This window comes from Salminus brasiliensis, chromosome 2 (assembly GCF_030463535.1).
Source record: "Salminus brasiliensis chromosome 2, fSalBra1.hap2, whole genome shotgun sequence".
NCBI classification, from domain to species: domain Eukaryota; kingdom Metazoa; phylum Chordata; class Actinopteri; order Characiformes; family Bryconidae; genus Salminus; species Salminus brasiliensis.
Window position 1 is genome coordinate 52,752,975 of NC_132879.1, and position 21,974 is coordinate 52,774,948.

The 21,974-nt window shown below is 41.9% G+C and overlaps 1 protein-coding gene across 2 annotated transcripts; it reads left to right on the top strand.

The window, feature by feature from the left end:
- The first annotated feature begins 1,579 nt into the window (after nucleotides 1-1,579).
- def6c (DEF6 guanine nucleotide exchange factor c) lies at nucleotides 1,580-21,817 on the top strand. Of its 2 annotated transcripts, none has more exons than XM_072673145.1 (12): nucleotides 1,580-1,907; nucleotides 4,790-4,930; nucleotides 5,352-5,534; nucleotides 7,397-7,624; nucleotides 8,662-8,808; nucleotides 10,305-10,413; nucleotides 10,669-10,952; nucleotides 12,369-12,476; nucleotides 12,586-12,752; nucleotides 15,243-15,504; nucleotides 16,493-16,580; nucleotides 16,833-21,817. In XM_072673145.1, the coding sequence occupies exons 1-12, from the start codon at nucleotides 1,812-1,814 to the stop codon at nucleotides 17,039-17,041; spliced, it is 2,022 nt and encodes a 673-aa protein (XP_072529246.1). In that variant the 5' UTR covers nucleotides 1,580-1,811; the 3' UTR covers nucleotides 17,042-21,817. The 2 variants fall into 2 exon arrangements, with proteins under 2 accessions (XP_072529246.1, XP_072529247.1); XM_072673146.1 differs by lacking the exon at nucleotides 1,580-1,907 and adding an exon at nucleotides 4,074-4,120.
- Nucleotides 21,818-21,974: the final 157 nt, after the last annotated feature.

The window sequence follows — 21,974 nt, forward strand, 5'->3', positions numbered from 1 at the left end:
GAGCCTGTCACGAGTCCAGCGGAAGTGATATCAGTCTCAATACTGCATAAAGTATGAAGAACTACATACCTATTCTATCCTGCCAGTCATTAAAGCACTTCTTAAGCTCAGTGCATTAGCCTAATGTTGACTGACTGTCACCTATGGTTAACACCTGCACACCTCCCACTATTTCTGCCAAACCACGCTTATCCACACACCTCAGAGGTCTTACATTTGCCCCTCTCCTTTACATGTGTTAGTGGAACATGTCACGTTTGTAGTAGAAGGTTTAGATAAAAGGTTTTTAGTGTCGGCTGGAAATAGCTGATGTTTGAGACACAATAACATTTCAGGGTACATAATCATGCAGCTTCGCAAAGTACAACTGCTGATACAATGTTGACTGACAGAAACAGATCCTAGATCAGCACTTCTACTCTGAGAAGTTTTTTGCAACGCTTTTTGCAATTGGCTGTATAGCAAGTTATTGACATAATTCTATATACCAAAGATGCACCAATACTGGTATTCTGGGCTTATGGCAATGTTTTTCATGTGCATATCTGCTAATGGCCATAACGATGCTAGTATATAAAAATGTCGAAAATTTGGTCAATTTAGATGTTATTAGCATTATAGAGGCATGTAGACCACTTATTAAGCCTATAAACAATAACAACTACTGTATAGCACAACTGTAATAAGTAGCTGATAATTATGTCATTAATGTTAAAAAAAACATAATACTAATTAAGGAGGTTTGTGTATAGCTCATCCAATCACAGTGGCTTTAATTATAATTTTATTTATTTATTTAATTATCTAAATTATTTATTTAAATGTATTGTTTTTAAATGTATTAAACAAATTAAATGCATCCATAGCTTTAAAAAAAATAAATAATCAGAATTAGAAGTTATATATACTACATTATAATTGAAAGTATTTCATTTATTTATAAACACAAATTTTATTATGCAAAATAAATCAAACAGCAATAGAAGATATTTTTAATATATTTTTATTTATTTACCTTTGAAGTCTCCCACTTCATTACCCTTTGATTGACCGAGTAGGAAGTGTTTCAATATATTAGCTTTCCAAAAAAAATAAGCATGGAGACAATTATCTATTCTAATTATTTATACATATAAAATTATTGTTTATTAATTATAATGAATTAAATATGTATTAACTATTATTTTATCCAGACTAAAACTACATTATTTCATATATTTATACTTGGTCTTCCAAAAATATCAAATTAAAATAAAAATGAAATACTGTTCATGAAACATATCCGTAATAAACTCTTAATAATAAAAGAAATGAAATGAGTTATGTTTATGTCATGTGTATATAATGTATGCACAGATCAGGCCCAGGAGGAGGACGGGCGAGGTGCCAGACGCTGGATTCCTCCACAGCTTGTTTAGCCTCAAACGCTTACTGGACTCTGACCACAGAGAAGTCCACCCACTTCTACCTCAGCCTATCGACACCTTTCCCTGTGGGCTATGAACCAAGTGTGTGTTTGCTGAGCTTGTTTATTCATGTTTGGGCCTTGAAACCTGATTACAGTTACAGTGAAGGTGCCCAGTGGCTACAGCAGTGAAGACCACCTCAGTATCAGCAGATCAGCAGCTGCCCCCCAGTCCTGACTCTACCTGAGTGAGGAGCTGCAGCACAAGCAGGGTGTTGAGCTGAAACCGCACCCGCCCACTAGCACAGCCCTTTAGCACATTCGCCACTGGTGTTCGGTGGAGCACACACACACACACACACACACACACATTAACACACTGTTGCTCTTACTTCAGCATGGGAGCATGGATCTAAAGTCGGAGCTGCTGAAGTCCATCTGGTACGCGTTCACCTCTCTGGACGTCGAGCACAGTGGGAAAGTGTCGAAGTCTCAGCTGAAGGTGAGAAGCTCCTCAGCCTTTTCTTTTCTCACCAGTTCCTTCTCACCGACTGAACTTCCAGCATGCCACCACGCTGCAGTCCTTCCTAAACTAGTCTAACGACCTGAAGCTCAGAAAATGCACCCTGAGGGTAGCCTCTGCCTCCTCAGCACATACACTGCCAGTCTGCACAGCCAGAACATTAATACCACGTGAAGAACATTGGCTGCATCTGTCAAAAGGGCTGAGATCTACACACTAGGCAGGAAGTGGACAGTCAGTTCCTAAGGGCGATGTTTCTGGTAAAAGCAGGAAAAATGGACAAGCATAAGAATATGAGCCACTTTGACAAGAGCCAAACTGCGACGGCTAGACGACTGGGTCAGAACATCCCCACCAAAACCTCAGGCAGGTCTGGTGGGGTGTTCTCAGTGTGCAGTGGTCAGTACCTACCAGCAGGGTCATTGGCGTCCAAGGCTCATTGATGTGATCCATGGATGCCCACCTCACGACTTCCAGGACTTTTAGGATCTGCTGCTAATGTTGGTCTTGGTGCCAGATATCACAGGATGCCTTCGGAGGTCTGTTGTGCTCTGTTGTGGTGGCACAAGGGGGCCTAGTCAGTATTAGGCAGGTTGTGGTGGTGTTAATGTTTTGGCTGATTAGCTCTGTAGGCTCAAGCCTTTATTATAATTTACTGCATTTAATGTAGACTGCTATTATACATTCTGCATTACAGGAGTCTTACAGTGTCCTGTAGTGTTGGTATAGATGTTTTTGCAAGTGGGGTTTTATTCCTGCGAAAGAAAAAAAGTTAAACTGTTAAACTGATGGTCTCACTACCTGTTTCTCTGGAAGCCCTCATGTTGAAACACGTCCCACTTGGCCAATTGGTTGAAATTATGCAGCAACAGGTAGTCGTCTAGACATGCTGTGCACCAGGCAAAGATACCTTTGTCAGTGTATGGTCCTGGAGAAGGAAATTCCTTGTTTTCTGCTCTTTCCACAGTGCCATCATTTACTCGATTACTTGAAAAATCATTTAATCACAAAAAAGCATAAAAAAACAGTAAATCCAGTGTCATAAATAAACAGTTCCTGATATTTAGACACTTGGAACTATTATTATATTACTTTAGACGTGTTCAGATGTTCTTGTTTCACATTTTTTATCTACATACATTGACGTCTCACATGCAAACCACCTCTAGACCTTTTTACTGGAGAGCAGCTGTAGGAAAATGTAGGTTAGGTAGGTTAGGAGGTAGATCTTATGACACCACCAATAAACCACACCTTTATTGTCTGTCTGCTTTACAAAATAATCTTAACAGGGCAAAGTGGTCATGTGAGAAGGTATATGATAAACAGCACTTTTCGCATTGCCTGTTACACATTCACAGTCTGGTCCATAAGTATTTGGACAGTGACACTAGTTTTGTAATTTACCTCTGTACACCCCCACAATGGATTTGAATTGAAGCAGTAAATATCTTGTGTGTAAACGTTCAGCTTTAACTCAAGGGATTTGAGAAAAACATTACAGACATTTGTTAAGTAGCTCTTCCTTTTTCACAGTTACCGTTACACTTGTATAGCACCTTTCTAATACTCAGGGACGCTTTACACTCAACAATCGTCCAGCACACACCCCAACGAGAAACGTGAGCCAGTTGCCCACAGCATAGTCTCAACCAGACACGACCGTCCACCTGGAGGACTACAAAGAAGCACTAGGGGAGATTACCCAGGAGTTCATATCCATTTCTGGACAATTTTAGAATATGCTTTTTACTGAAATCGAAACTCAACAAAATGACACATTTACCGAAGGCTGAAAACGGATAACCAAGCATGGTTTTTCACAGGTCTTCATTCATTTTGCCACTTCTTTCACCATTGCTGTGCTGTAACTCTTTGCAGATGTACCCCCTCTTGACAGTTCGGCAAAACAGTATCTGCAAACAGCCATTCTTGGGTCTTTAAAATGCTTCCACTCAGCCAACAGGTTTGCTACATTTAGAAGGAGCTCCTCACGTCATTCTTCTGTATAAACAATTCTGTATTTTCACTTATTAGTGCTTTTTTTGCCATTTTCTGCTGAATATTTTCCATTGCAGAATAATTTATATTGCCTTGCAGTTCATCTAGTCAAGCCAAGAACACTTTGAAGGAAGTAGGCCTATTATTATCAAAATCTACAGGCATGACGTGCCTTCAGGAATTTAAATACAGTAGGTTTACTTTAAGATTCAAGACTCTGATAAGACTCAGAAACAGAAAGGTCAGATCAGATTGATAGAGAACATGTAAAACAGTCTACCCAGAACTGGAACAAAATCATTTGGGCCAAAGAAAGCAAAAAAGCGTTAATGATCTGCATATCAAACCATATCATCTGTCAAACATGGCGGAGGCACTGTTATGGCACTGTATGTGCTGTCAGTGAAACTGGGGCACTGGGTGTTGAGTAATGATGAGACTGTAGACAAGAGTAGCAGGATGAATTCTGAAGTGTGTGAAACTATACTTTTTCTTATTCAGCCAAATGCTGCAAAACTGCTGCTACATTGTATAGATGGATATTGACCAAAAACATACTGCGAAAGCCAACCGAGGAGCTTTTTAAGGCAAAAAAATGTGTAAAAATGGACTAAATGTATTGCCTTATGTGTTCATACATGTTTAAGTTGAAAGTAATATAAAATGTGTTGTCCACTAGTAGTCACACAGATCTGTCCAGTTGAGGTTTTGGTGTTGTTTTTAACATACCTATTTACAGACTGCATACTTATACTCTTACCCCCTCATTTCTGCATTTTATATATATATATATGTCAGTCTGATTATGACGCTCTACTGATGTGTGGTGTTTCCTTTATTTCTTTGCATTTGTATCACAGGTGCTCTCCCATAATCTATACACAGCTCTGAACATCCCCCATGACCCTGTGGCCTTGGAGGAGCACTTCCAGGATAACGACAATGGGCCGGTGTCCAGCAACGGCTATATGCCATACCTCAACCAGTACATTTTGGCAAAGGTTCTGTTATTCATACTTTTGACTCCTCTGCTAAACGTATCTCTGTACTATCCAGTAGTGCACTCTGTACTGCTTTAAAGGCCTAACTACTTATTTCAGGTCTGCTCAAATTCAACCAGAAACGAATGAGGACAGACCCTTTTACCTTGTTAGTTTCTTGTCCCTGGTTATGTTAAGCATGATTTGTCAAATGACACCAAATAAGAGCAGCTTTTTTCCTATTATCTTCTGTTATCTTTGGTTAGCAAAATCTTAAATTTGAGCAGTTTCAGTTTTTTAAACTTTATTAACGGAGTATATGCACATAAAGATAATAAATAGATAAATAGAGAGTACTGTTTATGAAGGGAAACGGTTCATGTTCATGAATTTGATCTTGATTTTTACTGTATTTGCCCTTTTTTGTCCTTTTGACACTCAGGCCACTGAGGGAACATTCAACAAGGAGACATTTGATGATCTTTGCTGGATGATGACCGCTAAGAAAAACCTGAAGCCCAGTGTCTTGCAGGGGTTGTGTTCACAGAGAGACTGCTTCAAACTCTTCTGCCTCTTTAATCTGCTGTCTGAGGACCGTTACCCGCTTGTCATCATCCAGCCTGAGGTTTGTGAATGTGTGGGAGTGAGTGTGAGAAAGAGAGAAACCACCAGTGATAGATAGTGAGAGATACACCGCTGCCTAAAGAAAAAGCTGTCTGAATTCACCAGGTGTCTTAAAATAGCTTAGAGTTCTGATCACAGTAAATGCTCTTCTGTTTAGTTGGATTTAAATGTCATTAGTGACTCAGCTCTCTTCCCAAACTGCCATGTTTGACTCATTAAAACGTTTGAAAAAAGCAGTAATTGTCTAAGAAATGTAAAGTGCACCGTTGATAAGATCTAGCGCATAAGTGAGGGATACAGAGACCTGATATGTGACTAATCTGATACAACAACAGTGCTAGAGAGGAAGTTGAAGGGGAGTCAAATAAAAAAAAAATATCACTCATAAGGCTTCCTGATGATTACCCATGCACTCATGCAACATTTTGATCTACAAAAAGTTTAGAGCATGTGTTGAAATTTGCTGGTCCTGCTACTTTTTTTTTAAAAAGGTTCTTCTTTTTGAAAATACAGTTGCATTATAAAGGTAAAACTTGTGTAAAAAAACAAAATGTAAAACTTTCAGCTGTCTATAATAAACCAATCAAACAAGACCAATTTTAATATCGCAACACACCTAATAGAACAAGTGCTTTCTCCACATGCAACATTGAATGCCACCTTTAATGATGACTGCAGTCTCGGAATACAGCACCCTTTTGCTGTTATGACCTGCTGCAAACGTGATGCATAGCCAGATACCAGCTTCCGGCAGCGTTTCTGAGGTATCTTAGCCTATTCCTCATTAGCAGTGGCCTCCAGTTGACTAATATTCTTGGGTTTGCTGTAAAGGCCACTCCAGAATCTTCCAGGACTTCTTCTAAAAACTCATACCTCAAAGTCTTGGTGGATTTTGAAGTATGCTTGGGATTGTTGTCTTGTTGGATAGTCCAACGACTCCTTAGCTTCAGCTTCCTCACAGAAGGCACTTGATTGAATCCATCCCGCCCTTCACATGCTGCAAGTTTCCTTTGCAAGAGGAAACGAATCCCGCTCAGAACATCGCCGGGCCACCTTGCGTGTTTTTTCCAGCATATGCCTCATTCTTCCTCCTCCAGACACACCACTGATCCACAGGCCTGAACAGTTCCAGATTTGTTTACTCACTCCCCAGACCTAAATCCCAAAACTGTGGCTTATTTATAGGGTTCTGAGCAGATTGGAGACAACTGTTCTTGTCCTTCTGGGACAAGTAGAGGTGTACGGACATTGAGACTTTATTTCGACAGTATTTCGATTGTGCCTTACTTAAACCTCAGAGCCTGCTGCCCCAAACCTTGATGCAGGTCATACTTGCAGTAACTTCAGGTCTGACCACCTGTCTTCTCAGGAATCTGGAAGCCGTTTATAGCTTCCTGTTTCTACCACATCCTGGTGTCCTTTTAATTTTTGAACTTGTGAACTATGCTTCCAGTTGTATCTCTATGAACATTCAGTGCTTTGTATATTTTTCCTTGATTGTGAAGGCAGGGATTTCTCTGAACTTTTTGGACAACTCTCTTGCCTTACTTCTTGGCCCATTGCTATTTTTCTAACATGCAGTCAAACGTCACAGTCAACAAACCCCCCTAGGTGCAATTAACGAAGACCTTGATTTGCCACCTGAATTGCAAATGTGTGCTCTTCTGAGGGATTCTGTTCAGGGGTTGAATAATTCTGAGATCTCAGTCGTCATTAAAAGAGGCATTTATTGCTGAATTTGGAGAAAGCACTTGTTATTAGACGTGGTGAGCTATAGGGTTAGGGTTAAATTGGTCTGTGAATTACATTTTTTTAATGTCCTCACATTGATGGCTCACATACATCCCACCTCTGTTGCCTCAGCTGGAGTATCTTCTAAAGAAAATCTTCACAGCAATGGGCCAAGAGTGGGATGGGAAGCTGCTGGAGATCCTGCTGGCGCAGGAGCCGTCTTTGCAGGACGGCCTGTCTGTATGGATGTTCCTGGAGCACCTGAGTGCGGGACGCCTCATGCGGGTGGACAGCAAGGAAGCTTTCAGCCTCGCCCTGGATGAAGTCTTCATGGAGATGTACCACAACGTACTAAAGAAGGTGATTGAAATAGATACCATATGCAGCACAGGCCTGTTGCCATGTTGACGTTTTGGACTTTGTGTTGCTACAGTGTCATGGTTTCACAGTTAGTCACGGCACATGATCCGTTTGTATGATCCCCTCTTTAGGTTCTATAAACCATTGGTTCTCAGCATATTGTAGCTGCAGCTCTCTCTCTCTCTCACTCACCCTGAAACACACTAGAGCAGCCTTGTTCTTATTGCCATGCACACCAGGGCCAGCTCTACAGTGCACATCTGTTAAAAATAGATAGAGTGCCATACTGCTAGTTAGTAACATCACACAAAGTGGTTAACAAACAGAGAAGAAATAGGGTTTTGTCAGCTGTAAATAAACCAAGCAACACCTTCTTAAACACTTCGAACTTTCAAAGCTTGGTTATTCTAGATAAGGCAGCATGCATACTTGCTGTTTGCCATCTAGTGTAGTTAGTAATACCGATACCAATGAACTTCGGAAACAGCTTGGCCCAGAGCTGTACACTGTGTACCTGTGCACCCTGCTTGTACGCATTCACTCAGGTACTCTACATTGTAGTTTACACCATAACATCAGCCATATGCCATATAAATATTGTGTAGGCCCCTTGTGCCACCAAAACAACTCTGACCCGTTAAGGCATTGGGCTTCACAAGGTCTCTAAAGGTGTCCTGTGGTATCTGGCACCAAGATGTTGGAAGCAGATCCTCTTAAGTCCAGTCAGTTGTGCGGTGGGGCCTCTATGGATCGCTTTAATGAGTCTTGGGAGCCCATGATCCTGTTACCGGTTCACCAGTTGTCCTTTCTTGGAGCACTTTTAGTAAGTAGGTACTGATCACATACACCCCAAAAGGCCGGTCTGATGTTTTGGAGATGTTCTGACCCAGTGGTCTAGCCATCACAGTTTGGTTCTTGTCAAGGTGGCTCTGATCCTTATGCTTGCTCATTTGTCCTGCTTCCAACACATCACCTTCAAGAACTGACTGCCTGAAACTGACATGTTTTTTACTTTTTGCCCCTCTACCTTTTTTCAGGGGTACATGCTAAAAAAGGGGCATGTGCGGAGGAACTGGCAGGAGCGCTGGTTTGTGCTAAAGCCGGACATTGTGGTCTACTATGTCAACGAGGATCAGAAGGAGAAGAAAGGGGATGTGCAGCTGGACGGGAGCTGTGTGGTTGAGGTGGGTTGGGTCATTCTATGGGGAATCACTGTGGCTTCTTCAGGAGTTGTTAGGGGGGATTTTCATACCTACAGTTGGTTTGCTCTACTCTGAATCAGTTAAGGAATTGGTTTGGTTTGTTTTACACAGGGAACAATTCAAGCTCACCAAAATGCGTCACAACAAACCGCCTGAGGGCGTTCAATCTGCTTATTGGTCAGACCTGTCTGGGGTGGGAGCAAGAAAGTAAATACAGGAAGAAGCAGTCCTGTGTTCTGGACTAGTGCTGCTTTCTGTGCAGTTTAACATGGAGCAGCAGCATAGATGGCATTTCTTCATTTCTGTCGTAATTCATTTCCAGGTTAGCATCTGGCTATGAGAGCTGTTTGGCTCAAAATTGCAGAGTGCACCCTGCAATTTGAGTGACTAAGAGTGACTAATGTTTTCACACTCGCCCAAATAAATCGCACCTGAAGAAGGGTAAAAACCAACCAGAGTATGATTTAACCAGACCAAGAATGCAGGTGTGAAAACGCCCATTAGAAACTTCTAAGCAGCTTCTTTAGAAGAAGGTAAAGGTGCAGGCATTTGTCACTGTACAGTGTACACTGTACAGCGAAATGTGTCCTCCGCATTTAACCCATCTGTGGTAGTGAACACACTGGGGAACTAGGGGCAGTGAGCACACATACACCCAGAGCGGTGGGCAGCCAACTCCAGCGCCCAGGGAGCAGAGAGGGTAAAGGGCCTTGCTCAAGGGTCCAACAGTGGCAGCTTGCCAAGCCCGGGAATCAAACCCTCAACCCTGTTATCGATGGCCTGGCGCTCTAACCGCTGAGCCACCACTGCCCCTAAGATATTTCTTAGTGGCAAAACCTCAGTACTGACTACAGTGCTACAGTAGCTCTCCTGTGGGATCGGACCAGGTGGACTAGCATCAGTGAGCTTTAGGCATCCATGATCCTTTTGACGGTTCACCGGTTGTCCTTCCTTAGAGCACTTTTGTGAGGTACTAACTGCTGCAGACCAGAAAAACCAAAGAAAGACCTGCCTGTCGTATTGGAGATGCTGAAATACATTGTAAGGGCGGGAACCTCACAACAATAGCCTGTGCAAACCAGGAAACTCTGTCTGAGAAAAGTCTGAGTGTCATAGTCAAGCGACATTTTTTTCAATGAAAGCACTTCAGAGGTCTACGATGAAACCAGGGGCAGTGGTGTCTCAGTAGTTAGAGCACCAGGTTATTGTTAACGGGGTTGTGGTTTGATACCCAGATTGGCTAAGCTGCCACTGTTAGGCCAGTAAGCGAGACCCTTACCCCTCACTACTTCATGGGTGCTGCGATAATGGCAGCCCACCGCTCTGGGCTTGAGTGCTCACATTACCACTGTGCAGGTATGTTCACCAGACAGATGGGCCAAATTTCATCTGCGTCTAACACAAATGGTGCATGTGGCTGTCTTTGTCTTTAAAATAGCAAAAATATTTCATTCATTCTGTTTTTATGTGACTGCCAGACCATCCCTGACAAGGAAGGGAAACGCTGTTTGTTCTGTATGAAGACTCCAGGCAGGACATATGAGATGAGTGCTCCAGACCAGAAACAGAGAGTGGAGTGGGTTCAAGGTGAGAGCCTTTCATTAAAACCCTCAGAAACACTGTATAATAATATTTAGTTAGGAATATCATTTAGTTTAGAATGTCATAAAGTAAATTTTCTCCATTCTAGCTACATTTTTGAGCCAAAGTCAGCCCCTGCACTGAGAAGTTCAGAGAGGATTCTAGATGTTAATACGCTAATGTTTGATTTGTGGCGGTAGTGCAGGGTGTGTTTGGCTCAGTGTGTCCTGTGCTCTTGTGACCGCTGTGGTTGCTCCTTAGCTATGCAGACAGCGCTGAGGCTGAAGGCAGAGGGGAAGAACTCGTTGCATCAGGAGCTGAAGATGCGCCGGCGAGAGATGCGGGAGTGCAGCCAAAGCAGTCAGAGCAGCAGCCAGATTGTCACGAGCAGACAGAACAGTGAGACCGGCGGCCAGAGTGGTCAGAGCAGCAGACAGAGCAGCCAGAGTGAACCCCCTGCTGAGGGTGAACAGCCTAGCACTGGGATAAACCATGGGGAGCCAGACACCAAGGAACCAGACCTGGAGATCATAGACATCATCCAGGTAAGAGGGGTTCACCTGATTCACCATGTTCATTTTTGATGTACCGAGGTCTATACCAATGCGAAAACACTGCTAGATGCACCTGGACTAACGATATAGATATATATACTGTAAACAGGAGGACAATTAATATGTCATCAACTATTGATGATTGGACATTATCACAGATGATAGAATGGATTTTTGACCAACAGGCTTCTGGTGCATCAGGTTTCTGTGAGATTACAGGGCTGTGCCTCTTACGGTAGTCCATTGTGGATGTTGAGGTATGTTTAGGATCGTTATCCTGCTGTAGAAGCTCATCCTCTTTTTATCTTCAGCTAGTTTAGACAGTGTGAATGCTTAATTCTGGAATTTGCTGGAGCCGAAATGATGAATCCCTCTCTTTAGCAGTGAAAGGTTTCCAGTGCCACTGGCTGCTACACAAACCCAAGCATAATTGATCCACCCTCGTGTTTAACAGTTGGAGAGGTATTCTTTTTACATGAAATTCTGCACCCTTTTTCTACAAACATACCTTGGCTGAGTAACTCCAGCAGTCTACAGGACTTGTTTCCAAAATGTCCAACTATATGTAAAATCATCTGTCCAATGCCATTTCTTTAAATTTATATCTGCCTAAGTGATTATTCACCAATACAGATATGATTCCTGATTTTGTGTCAATTTGTGTGTGTGTTTAAATCTGAACATTTTATTGCATTTGTTCGAGCCACAAACACACCATATATACATATACAAAGACCACTGTAAAAAGGTATGTTTTGATATCTTTTGCTAACCCTTCAACCCTTCACCCATCCCACCACCCTCAAACCCTTTCCACCTTCTCAAGCGGCAAATCTAACTGAGAATCTAACAATAATTCATCAAGTATCTAACAAAACAAGGCCGGTAAAACTTCTGTTAATGAAGCTTAGAGTGTAGTCAGTACACTAAAATTAGGGGCAGGGAGAAGGGAGGGCCCCTCTCTCGAATGACACACTTGGGCATTGCTATCCTCTTCAGGTGAAATAGTAAGGTTGTTAATAAAGTTCAGAATTGGATTCCAGGTTCTGTAAAAGGATTCCAGTAAGTCTTTCAGGGAGAATCATTGTTTTTTTCTATTAACCTAATGCATGATAGAACTTGGAGGGGAGGCATGTTTGCCTTTAAGAAGAATGCCACCTCTTGCCAGTAAAGTAGTAAAGGCAATAACATGTTGTGAAGGTGTTACAGGTAGGCACAAATCAGGGGGATACCAAATAGGGCTGTTAAGGGATTAAGGTCTCAATTGCAAGAGTGGAGACTGGATTAAGTATGTCACAAATGTTAAACCAAAAATTGGCAAGTCAGAGGCGTGACCAGAACAAATGACACAATTGGCAGGTAGCTGTTTACACCTCTCACAGGCCTGTGTTTGTGTGTTTGTCTTAGCAACACCTGGAAAAGGAGGCACAGCGCAAAGAGGAGGAAGCCCAGGAGAAAGAGAAGCAGAAGGAGAGGCAGCAAGAGCTGGAGAGACAGCTGGAGGAGGCTAACACAGTCAGATAAGACTGTCGATTTGACAGTGTTTTTATCATATTGTCTTTCTTCTTTTAAGGCTTTTTTAAGATAACTAGGTTTATTTGACGGTGTGCTGGTCGTTGCACAGGTCAGGGAGAGCATGGTGGCAGAACTGGCTAAAATGGAAAAGGAGGTACAGCAGCAAAAGAAGAGAATTCATGAGCTGGAGCTGACTCAGCAGAAACTGGAGGAGGCTCTTAACTTGCAGATTCAGGCTCGATTAGAGGAGGAGAAAATCCGGCATGAGCTTGAGAGGTCAGCAACACAAAACATATTTAACCAGTTAACCCCTTAGACCCTATAACACTGTGTCCAAATGTTTGTGGACACCCCATCTAATGAATGCATTCAGACACTTGCCCTGAATCACTGACACAGATGTGCAAATGCACACAAAAGGACAGGACTCTTTTTAGCAGATAAACATGAACCTATTGGTTCCATGCCTAATTCCGGGTGTGGGCTAGAGGGGTATAAAGCCCCCAGCATTGAGCTGTGAAGCAGGGGAACTATGCTCTCCGGAATAATGGTGCTCTCCTTACGTCTGGGTTAAGCTAGAGAGTTGGAAATGAGGTGGGGTGGTGATCGTCCAACACCCTGACCTCACTAATTCTCTTGTTGCTGAATGCAGTCAAATCCTCACAGCAGTGCTACTCCAAAATCTAGTAGAAATCCTTCTTCCCTGGACAGTAGAGACAGTTACTCCAACAAAAGCAGGATAAACTATTATATATATATATATATATATATATATATATATATATATATATATATATATATATATATATAAATGATTTTGGAAGAAATGACAAATGAGCAGGTGTCCCAATACTTTTGTCAATATAGTGTATATGTGAATCGTTCCTATAAGCTGATCAGTTCGTCACTTTGACAACTACATAACTTATATATACAAGTTTTATTTCTGTTGCAGAATAATATATAGTAGTTATTAAGTAGCAGATGCAGGGTTCAGGAGGTCACAGGTAGATTAATCCAAGATATTTTTCCAGAACATTAAAATGTTTGGAAGTTTGGGATGAGGCTGTCACTATTACAATGAAAAAAGGGATCAATTAAAACGCACCATCTTGATTAATCAGTAGTTGTTAACTCCCTGTGAGAGTCAGGCTACTCTGCACTCTTTATATCATAAGAGTGCAGAGATACAACACTGCAGCTCAGGAAATGTCAGAGGCAGGCACCTGCTGCTGCTTCCTGTCCTATTTCGTAACTACAGTCAGACACAGAAACAACTGATATGACTCTGCAGATCCATTTCCATCGTAATTTAAACTAACTGCTAACCTCGGCATGATTCAGTTATTTAAGGTGGCCATGATTCAGTGATTCAGGGTAGACACTGCTAACCTTGGCACGATTCAGTGATTCAGGGTAGACACTGCTAACCTTGGCGCGATTCAGTTATTTAAGGTGGGCATGATTCAGTGATTCAGGGTAGACACTGCTAACCTTGGCACGATTCAGTGATTCAGGGTAGACACTGCTAACCTTGGCACGATTCAGTGATTCAGGGTAGACACTGCTAACCTCGGCATGATTCAGTGATTCAGGGTAGACACTGCTAACCTCGGCATGATTCAATGATTCAGGGTAGACACTGCTAACCTAGGCACGATTCAGTTATTTAAGGTGGGCATGATTCAGTGATTCAGGGTAGACACTGCTAACCTCAGCATGATTCAATGATTCAGGGTAGGCACTGCCAACCTAGGCACGATTCAGTGATTCAGGGTAGACACTGCTAACCTCTGCATGATTCAGTGATTCAGGGTAGACACTGCTAACCTAGGCTTGATTCAGGGTAGGCACTGCTAACCACGGCATGATTTAGTGATTCAGGATAGAGACAGCTAACCTCTGCATGATTCAGTGATTCAGGATAGACACTGCAAACCTAGACATGATTCAGTGATTCAGGATAGACACTGCAAACCTAGACATGATTCAGTGATTCAGGGTAGGCACTAGTAACCTCTGCGTGATTCAGTGATTCAGGGTAGGCACTGCTAACCTAGGCACGATTCAGTGATTCAGGGTAGGCACTGCTAAACTCTGCATGATTCAGTGATTCAGGGTAGACACTGCTAACCCCTGCATGATTCAGTGATTGAGAGTAGGCACTGCCAACCTCAGCATGATTCAATGATTCAGGGTAGGCACTGCTAACCTCTGCATGATTTAGTGATTCAGGGTGGGCACTGCCAACCTTAGCATGATTCAATGATTCAGGGTAGACACTATTTTGTTTTAGTGCAAAACACCAGTGTTTGATTTTAGACAATACTACATTACACTACACTGGCCCTAGAGAGACATGTGTCAATCATCCAGAACATTAACACCACTTGCCTAATATTGTGTAGATACCTCTCATGCCACCAAAACAGCTCTCTAGCTCTTATCCATCAAGACATGGACTCCACAAGTCCTCTGAAGGTGTCCTGTGGCATCTGCTAGTAGTTAGCAGCAGATCCTTTAACTTCCTGTAAGTCCTGTAAGTTGTAAGGTGGGACCTCGATGTGCATCAGTGAGCTTTAGGTGCCCATGGCTCATCGTTGTATATAGACTGATTACTACCCATTACACCACGGTTTAAAGGTAGGGTAATGTTTCGCAGTAGATGTAAAATCTACTAAATTATAATAGATTGAGTGCTTACACAGTCACACAGACAAAAAGAAGTACTCACAAATATTTGTTTGTGTGTGGGGGGGTTCACAGGCAACTGGAGGAGGAGCAGGGTAAGCTGAGTGAGCTGATACTTCTCCAGAAACAAATGGAGGCTCCTGTTCCCACAAAGAAGAACGAAGAGGAGGTACTGGAACCCCTAAAGGATGAAGAGCACCACAACCCCCCTTCTGCCTCCTCCACTTCCTCTTCCTTCTCCCCCTCTGTGGTTACTCAGCCCTGCAAACCCCAGACAACCTCCCCCGCAGACCATCCTCCTACAGAAGTGGCTGAGACCTATCAGTACAGCCCCGAGGTACAAAGAAGTGAAGATGCACCAACCGATTGGCTGATGACCGGAATCTACCGATTCTCAGCTTGATCAGCCATGACTGATGACTGGCCGATCAGTCTCAAATATTCGGTTCTATGCTGGTCAAATTTACACTCATGCACCATATAACACTTAACTTCACGCGACAGCAGCACACCCACACTCCCATGTTGTGAGTGTAGAAGCAAGAAAAGACAGCGGCAAAGAGACTAAAGCGGCCTCTGCTGTCTTACTACCAGCTGTTTTCTGTTGATAAAGAGCTTTTAGGAACTTGATATATTACACTAGCCTAAAACACACATTACAAAATAGGCAATACTTCTTGGATGTTGTGTTTTCATAATTTTTTAATCTGGCGTCACACACACATAAACACGCCCTGCTACAAGTCTGTTGCGAGCCTATACAAATACTGCAATTAATTTTTTTTTTTAATTATTTGCTTTATAAAAAGTAAAAGGTTTGTCCTGCAACCTAGTGCTAGATTTGATAAGTTTCTATTCACATAAGTTAGGTTTAAAAAGAAATGGAAATTGGAATTAACCAATAAAATGCAATCTGTGCATTTCAACAAGAAGGCATGAGAGAAAGAAGGTTAACTGATAGAACACTAAATAGACAGCTTGATGGCTACAGCATGTAAGACAATATGAGGGGGGTTTGTTCAACGCCATCATAGAGATGCGCACACAACCAGGGGGCGGAAAGCAAAAATGATGAGGAGCTGATGTGCATGTGCATCAACCGCATAGAAGCTGCATGGAAAATGTGGAATATTCTGAGAAGATCTCATCTCTTTACCAAAAATTGTAGAATATGAAAAACATAAACAAACAGATCCAGATCTAAAACTGTATTTTATTATAGAGTCATCAGGAATTTACAAACAAGATGGCAGTGGCTATATGCAAATATAGTTGTTCTTCCAGCATTTTCATTTGATGTGCTTTTCTCATTTTTCTCTGTACAGAAAATGTCAAAGAAACATTTAAAGGTTCAGTATATGAGACCATGGAATGTCCAAATGAACTGTCTTATGAAGCCCATCACACCAGCAGGTAACACCCCTAAATTATTATTTTTTTCAGCTTGAAATTTAATACCTTTCCTAGGCTGAACCCAACATTAGACAAATCGCCTTTGTACATGTACTTCCATAAAAGCTGCCCACCACCAGAGTACATAGATTGTCTCCGAGCCATTTTTGACGCTTAGGACAAGGAGAGTATACAGAATGCCAACGCAACACATGAGTTAATTGAAAGCTCATCTAACCACATGCTTGCTGTCTTCCCTCTGTCCTTGTATAGACAAGATGGAACGCCTGCCAGTGAAGGCCAACTGCCCCAAACACGGCCAGGCGCTGACCAGCACAGAGTTCATCACCAAGTACCAACCAAACGTCGCTCACGAAACAGAATTCTCCGACAGCCAGGCCTCAAACACAGAAGATGAGGCAGAACCCCAGGAGCCAGTCACTGCACACGAGGCAGAGAAACCACAGACGAGGATAAGCTGAGGAGCCTGCAGTTTTAGCACAGCGACCCACAGACACACTATACAAAGAATTAGTGGATTATTACGGATAATAATAATAATAATAATAATAATAGTTCATTATTATCATTATTATGATTATTATTATTATCACCAAATCTCGATTTACTAAACATTCAGTATGTCCAAATTCAGTTAAAAAAGACCATGCTACACTTTTGCTCTGTTTAGTCGTCACAATATACACTGCATCTAAATGTTTGTGGACATCCCTTCTAATGAATGCATTCAGATGACACATGAATGGTCCCTGTAGAGAAGTATTACAATAGAAAAGGGCCCTCTGGAGCAGATAAACATGAACCTTTTGGCACCATGCTGCCTAATGCCATGCTCAGGCTACAAGGGGTATAAAGCCCCCAGCATTGAGCTGTGGAGCAGTGGAACTGTGTTCTCTGGAATGATGGATGGTGCCCTTTTGGAATGAGCTGAGGAGTTGGGGATGATGAGGTGGGGTGGTGATCATCCAACATCCTGACCTCACTAACACTTTTGATGCTGAATGCAATCAGATCCTTCCCTGGACAGTAGTGACTGTTTCTCCAACAAAAACAGGATAAGCTCTTTTTTAATACCCTTGATTTCAGAAGAAACATTGAACAAGCAGGTGTCCCAATACATTGGCCATGTAGTGTAGAAGTAGATGTCCACCAATTTATCAGGAACATTAGACACTGTGTATGAATAGATTTTAAGCAAACAGGACATGGTAATAGATGATTTTACCTTTTTGGTGCCCCTGGACATTAAGTACCCCTGGGCTTTAAGTACCCCTGGGCATTGGACATAGATCCCGGTCATCCATATAGTGGGTTAGGCCATGGTACAAGCCAAGCCAAACCAGCTATTGTATTCATACAACTCCAGCTATACAGGACAAACTGGTACAACCAACTCTTTCTGGACTGTAAATTCAAAACTCAATAAGGTCCTGACTTAATATGGATATTAATTAATACTGGTATTATTTTTATGCCTTTTTTAAATTAGAAGTGGTCTTTTAATATTTCAGTCAACAGAATCTAGAACTTTTTTGTGTTTGTGTTTTCCTATTCTATATATAGTCTGTTTGATGCTCTTGTACTGAATGCTCTCTTAAAATTTAAGGAGCTTCAAAAGGTTCTTGGAGCGATGCCATACAAAAACACTTTCATTTCCGTAAAGAAACCATATGTGAGAGTGTGAAGAACCCTTACGTGATGTAAAGATTCATCACCAGTTTAAAAGGTTCTTTACACATACACAACTAATGGTTCTTCATGGAACCAAAAGTGGTCCTTCTACGGCATTGCTTAAAGTACCTTTGGAAGCTCCTCTATTTTTAGGACTGGATGTCCGGTTGAATGACACACTCTTAGTGATTGTTGTTTGCAATGCTATGGGTGACCAGTAGAGGAGGCACTTGCTCTGGGATTTGTTGTAGCGTGACCTGAAAGTACCTCTTGGTGTAAGTGTTCTTGCTAATCCATTGCATATTCAAAGCCTCTGTTCCTCTTCTGTATTTGTCTTTCCACTTGTCTTTAGACTGATCTAGATCAGACTATTTTCTCCCAATCACTGGTTTTCTTACCAGACATCAGCTGGTGAAATAAAACCAGTAGGCCCAGGTACAGTAGTTTGTGAATTACAGTAATTGTGTTAATTATTGTGCTAATCAAGCCTCCAGAAACAGGGTGAAAGTGGTGAAAGTGCTTAATGGTGAAAATAATGGTGCTCTCTATATTTGGCTATGTGGAGGCTCACACAGTTTGTGGCTGGGAGACTTCACTGTGGAGAAGATGAATAATGTCTTTCTCTGTTGGTCTTGGGTAGTAATCAATAGGCTACTTGTAAATGATCTTTGAGAAATAGCCATGGATGTGATTTTTTTTTTTTTTTTTTTTTTTATGGGATCTTTTCCGTTATGGGTTGGATGGGTTCCTCCTATCTATATACCTACAGCCTGTGTGCTGCTGTATAGATTCTACAGACATGCAGAGGCACCTCACTCCACTGTTGCCTAGTCTGCTTTATGCGTTATTTTTAACAACTGATGGTTCCCTCTTTTTATTTTTTCTTATGTGCCTGGAAACTTCACTTACCGCATTTGAGGATTTATCAGAAAGCTGCAGAAGATGTATTACCCCTGTCTAACTCAGCATTAGCACCAGCCTTTACCACACAACCATTTTGTGGCTTTGTAGCTCAAACTTACAAACTTGGAAAGACTGTGTGCCAGTTACAATCCAATTCAGTGCCTTGAGCTAGAGAATCAAGCTTTATTTACAACACACTGTCCAGGAAGATGTGGTGGGTCTATTCTACACGAGAACAGTCTTATTATGTACATTAATGCTGTGTACTGTACTTAGTGCCAGTCGAGTTTGCAGTGAGTATAATTTTGCTATATTATAGCACATGATGTCAGTAGTTAACAGATTTTAAAGAGAAAATTAATCATGGAAAGCCTTGCATTTTTTTAATTAGTGTGGCACACCTTGCACAATAACAACCATGGGCCTGTGTCCCAATTGCATACTACACACTAATCCTATAAGGTACAGACTAATCGTAATAGCAGGTTGGTGCACAAACTACTAATGCAGTGTTTCTCAAGCTTCTTAGTGCTTTCCCTGCTCCCAACACACCTGATTCAACTAATCAGCTCATTAACAAGGCCTTTAAGAGCTGCAGGGCAGGGTGCCTCCATGACCAGGGTTATCATACTAACAGGAAGTAAAGGGAGGGTTGCTATGCTATAAGCCACTGCTCTGGAGCCTTTTCCCCTTGGTTTGGTTTATTGTCACAAAGGGGAAAATCCAATTACTTTAAAATACATCACAACAAACCCCATGAGGACGCTCTCTCTGCTTATTGGTCAGACCTGTCTGGGGCGGGAGTTAGAAAGTAAATACAGGAAGAACGTCTGGTGTTTTGGACTAGTGGGTGCAAGGGTGTGTCCCATGGGGTGTGCTAATTACTAATACTAGTTTACCAGTTTTTGAGTATGAAGTATGTAGTGTATTATCCAACAATGCAATGCTAAGCAGAAAGAGGGAGCTACTCATGTCTAGAACGATTATTAGAAAGAGTATATTATTAGAAAGTTTCTCTCAAGCGGGTAATGGTGTCAGGAGAACTTGCAGTGTCTTATGTTGGCACAGCAATGTGTTATCACTTATTTTAGGTACTAACCTGCAGAATCACACAAATCATTACGATTAGTGTATATATACCTTATAGTATCTTATAGTGTGTAGTATGCAAATGGGAAACAGCCATTCTATGCAATTTAACATGGATCGAGAGGAGAGATGGCATTCGTTCATAGCTGTAGTAATCACCTGAGCAGTGTACCAGATTAACACCTGGCCAAGAGAGCCGTTTAGCTCAACTTGCAAAGTATACCAGATAGCTGGGTTGGATCGAGGTCAGATCACGTTATCACCGCAAATGAACCTCTAAAGTCTTGCTGTGGTTGTTTTGGTTCGAATCTCTTGCCCAAACAAATCGCACCAGAGGTGAAAACGAACCAGATGCTGATTTAACCGGTCACAGAAGCACAGGTGTGAGTATATTTGAGTATACTCAACTTTGACAATTTGGTCTATACCACATACTTTATACTAAAACTAGTTAGTATTAGTAATTAGTATGCAATTGGGATGCACCCAGGGACTTCAGCTAGCTATCAGAAGAAGCTAGCTCAGTATTCCCAGTAAGGACATCATGGCAGAGGCTCCAAAAAGACTGAAGAAGACGTTGTCTGAAGAAGAGAGAAAGAAAGTGGCCGACAAAGAAACCAAGCAATTGTGAAAAAGACTTTACAAATTTACATTTAAGGCATTTATCAGACATTCTTATCCAGACCAACTTACAAAAGTGCTTCACTGTTTACTCAGAAAATATCCTTAGCTAGTTTCAGACGACTAGAATAAAAAAAAATACCTCTAGGCTTAGATACTACTAAACACAAAAGTCAATATGGAGACCACAACACTCTTTGCCCAAGTACTCCCGGAAGAGGAGGGTCTTCAGTCTGGGTTTGAAGACAGCGAGTGTTGGACTCCAAGGGGAAGTTCCACCACTATGGTGCAGGACAGAAAAGAGCCTGGATGCTCTTACATGGATCTTAAAGGATGGCGGGTCGAGCCGAGCCGTACTTGAAGCTGGAAGGGCTCTTGGTACAGATCTGCTTTTGACCATTGGCATCAAGTACGGAGGGGCTGGTCAATTCTTGGCTTTGTAGGCCAGTATCAGGGTTTTGAACCTGATGGAGGCAGCAGCTACAGGAATCCAGTGAAGAGAGAACGCAGCAGAGGAGTTACATGACTGAACATAGAAACATTGAAAAAACAGTGCTACTGCATTCTGGATCAGTTGCAGGGGCCTGATGGTGCGCAAAGGGAGACCAGCCAGAAGGGAGTTGCAGTAATCAAGTCTTGAAGTGACAAGAGACTGAACAAGCACCTGTGTGGCCTCTCTAGAGAGGAAGGGTCGAATTCTCCGGATGTTGAAAAGGAGAAATCTGCACGACAGAGTCATCTTTGCAAACCTACCTCGGCTAGCTTAGAATGACTGCCACTGTTCAGTGTATATTATGTGAAATATATCTTGAACTAAAACTAGGCAGAGTCACATTTGTGTAAATCCTGTCAGTCGAATGGGCCTTTCACTCCTGAGGTTGTCTTTGCCAGCTCTATATTCTTAAGCTTGTCAACAAATGCATGTGTACAACTGCTCTATTTACAACAGTGGTGTAAAAGTGAAGTTCACTCCCTGACTAGGGAGGGCAGCAGCAAAAAAAAAAAATAAATAAATAAAAAAAAATATATATATATATGCTACAGGTTTCACATTGTGCTTGTTTAAACAAAAAAGTTTGATGTACTAATTGGCACATCCAAATATCCCAG

Bases quoted from the DNA above. Each gene is read 5' to 3' on its own strand.
- def6c (XM_072673145.1), top strand. From the start codon at position 1,812: ATGGATCTAAAGTCGGAGCTGCTGAAGTCCATCTGGTACGCGTTCACC. The intron at 10,414-10,668 runs GTGAGAGCCTTT...GTTGCTCCTTAG, and splicing joins GAGAGTGGAGTGGGTTCAAG to CTATGCAGACAGCGCTGAGG. The intron at 10,953-12,368 runs GTAAGAGGGGTT...TGTTTGTCTTAG, and splicing joins AGATCATAGACATCATCCAG to CAACACCTGGAAAAGGAGGC.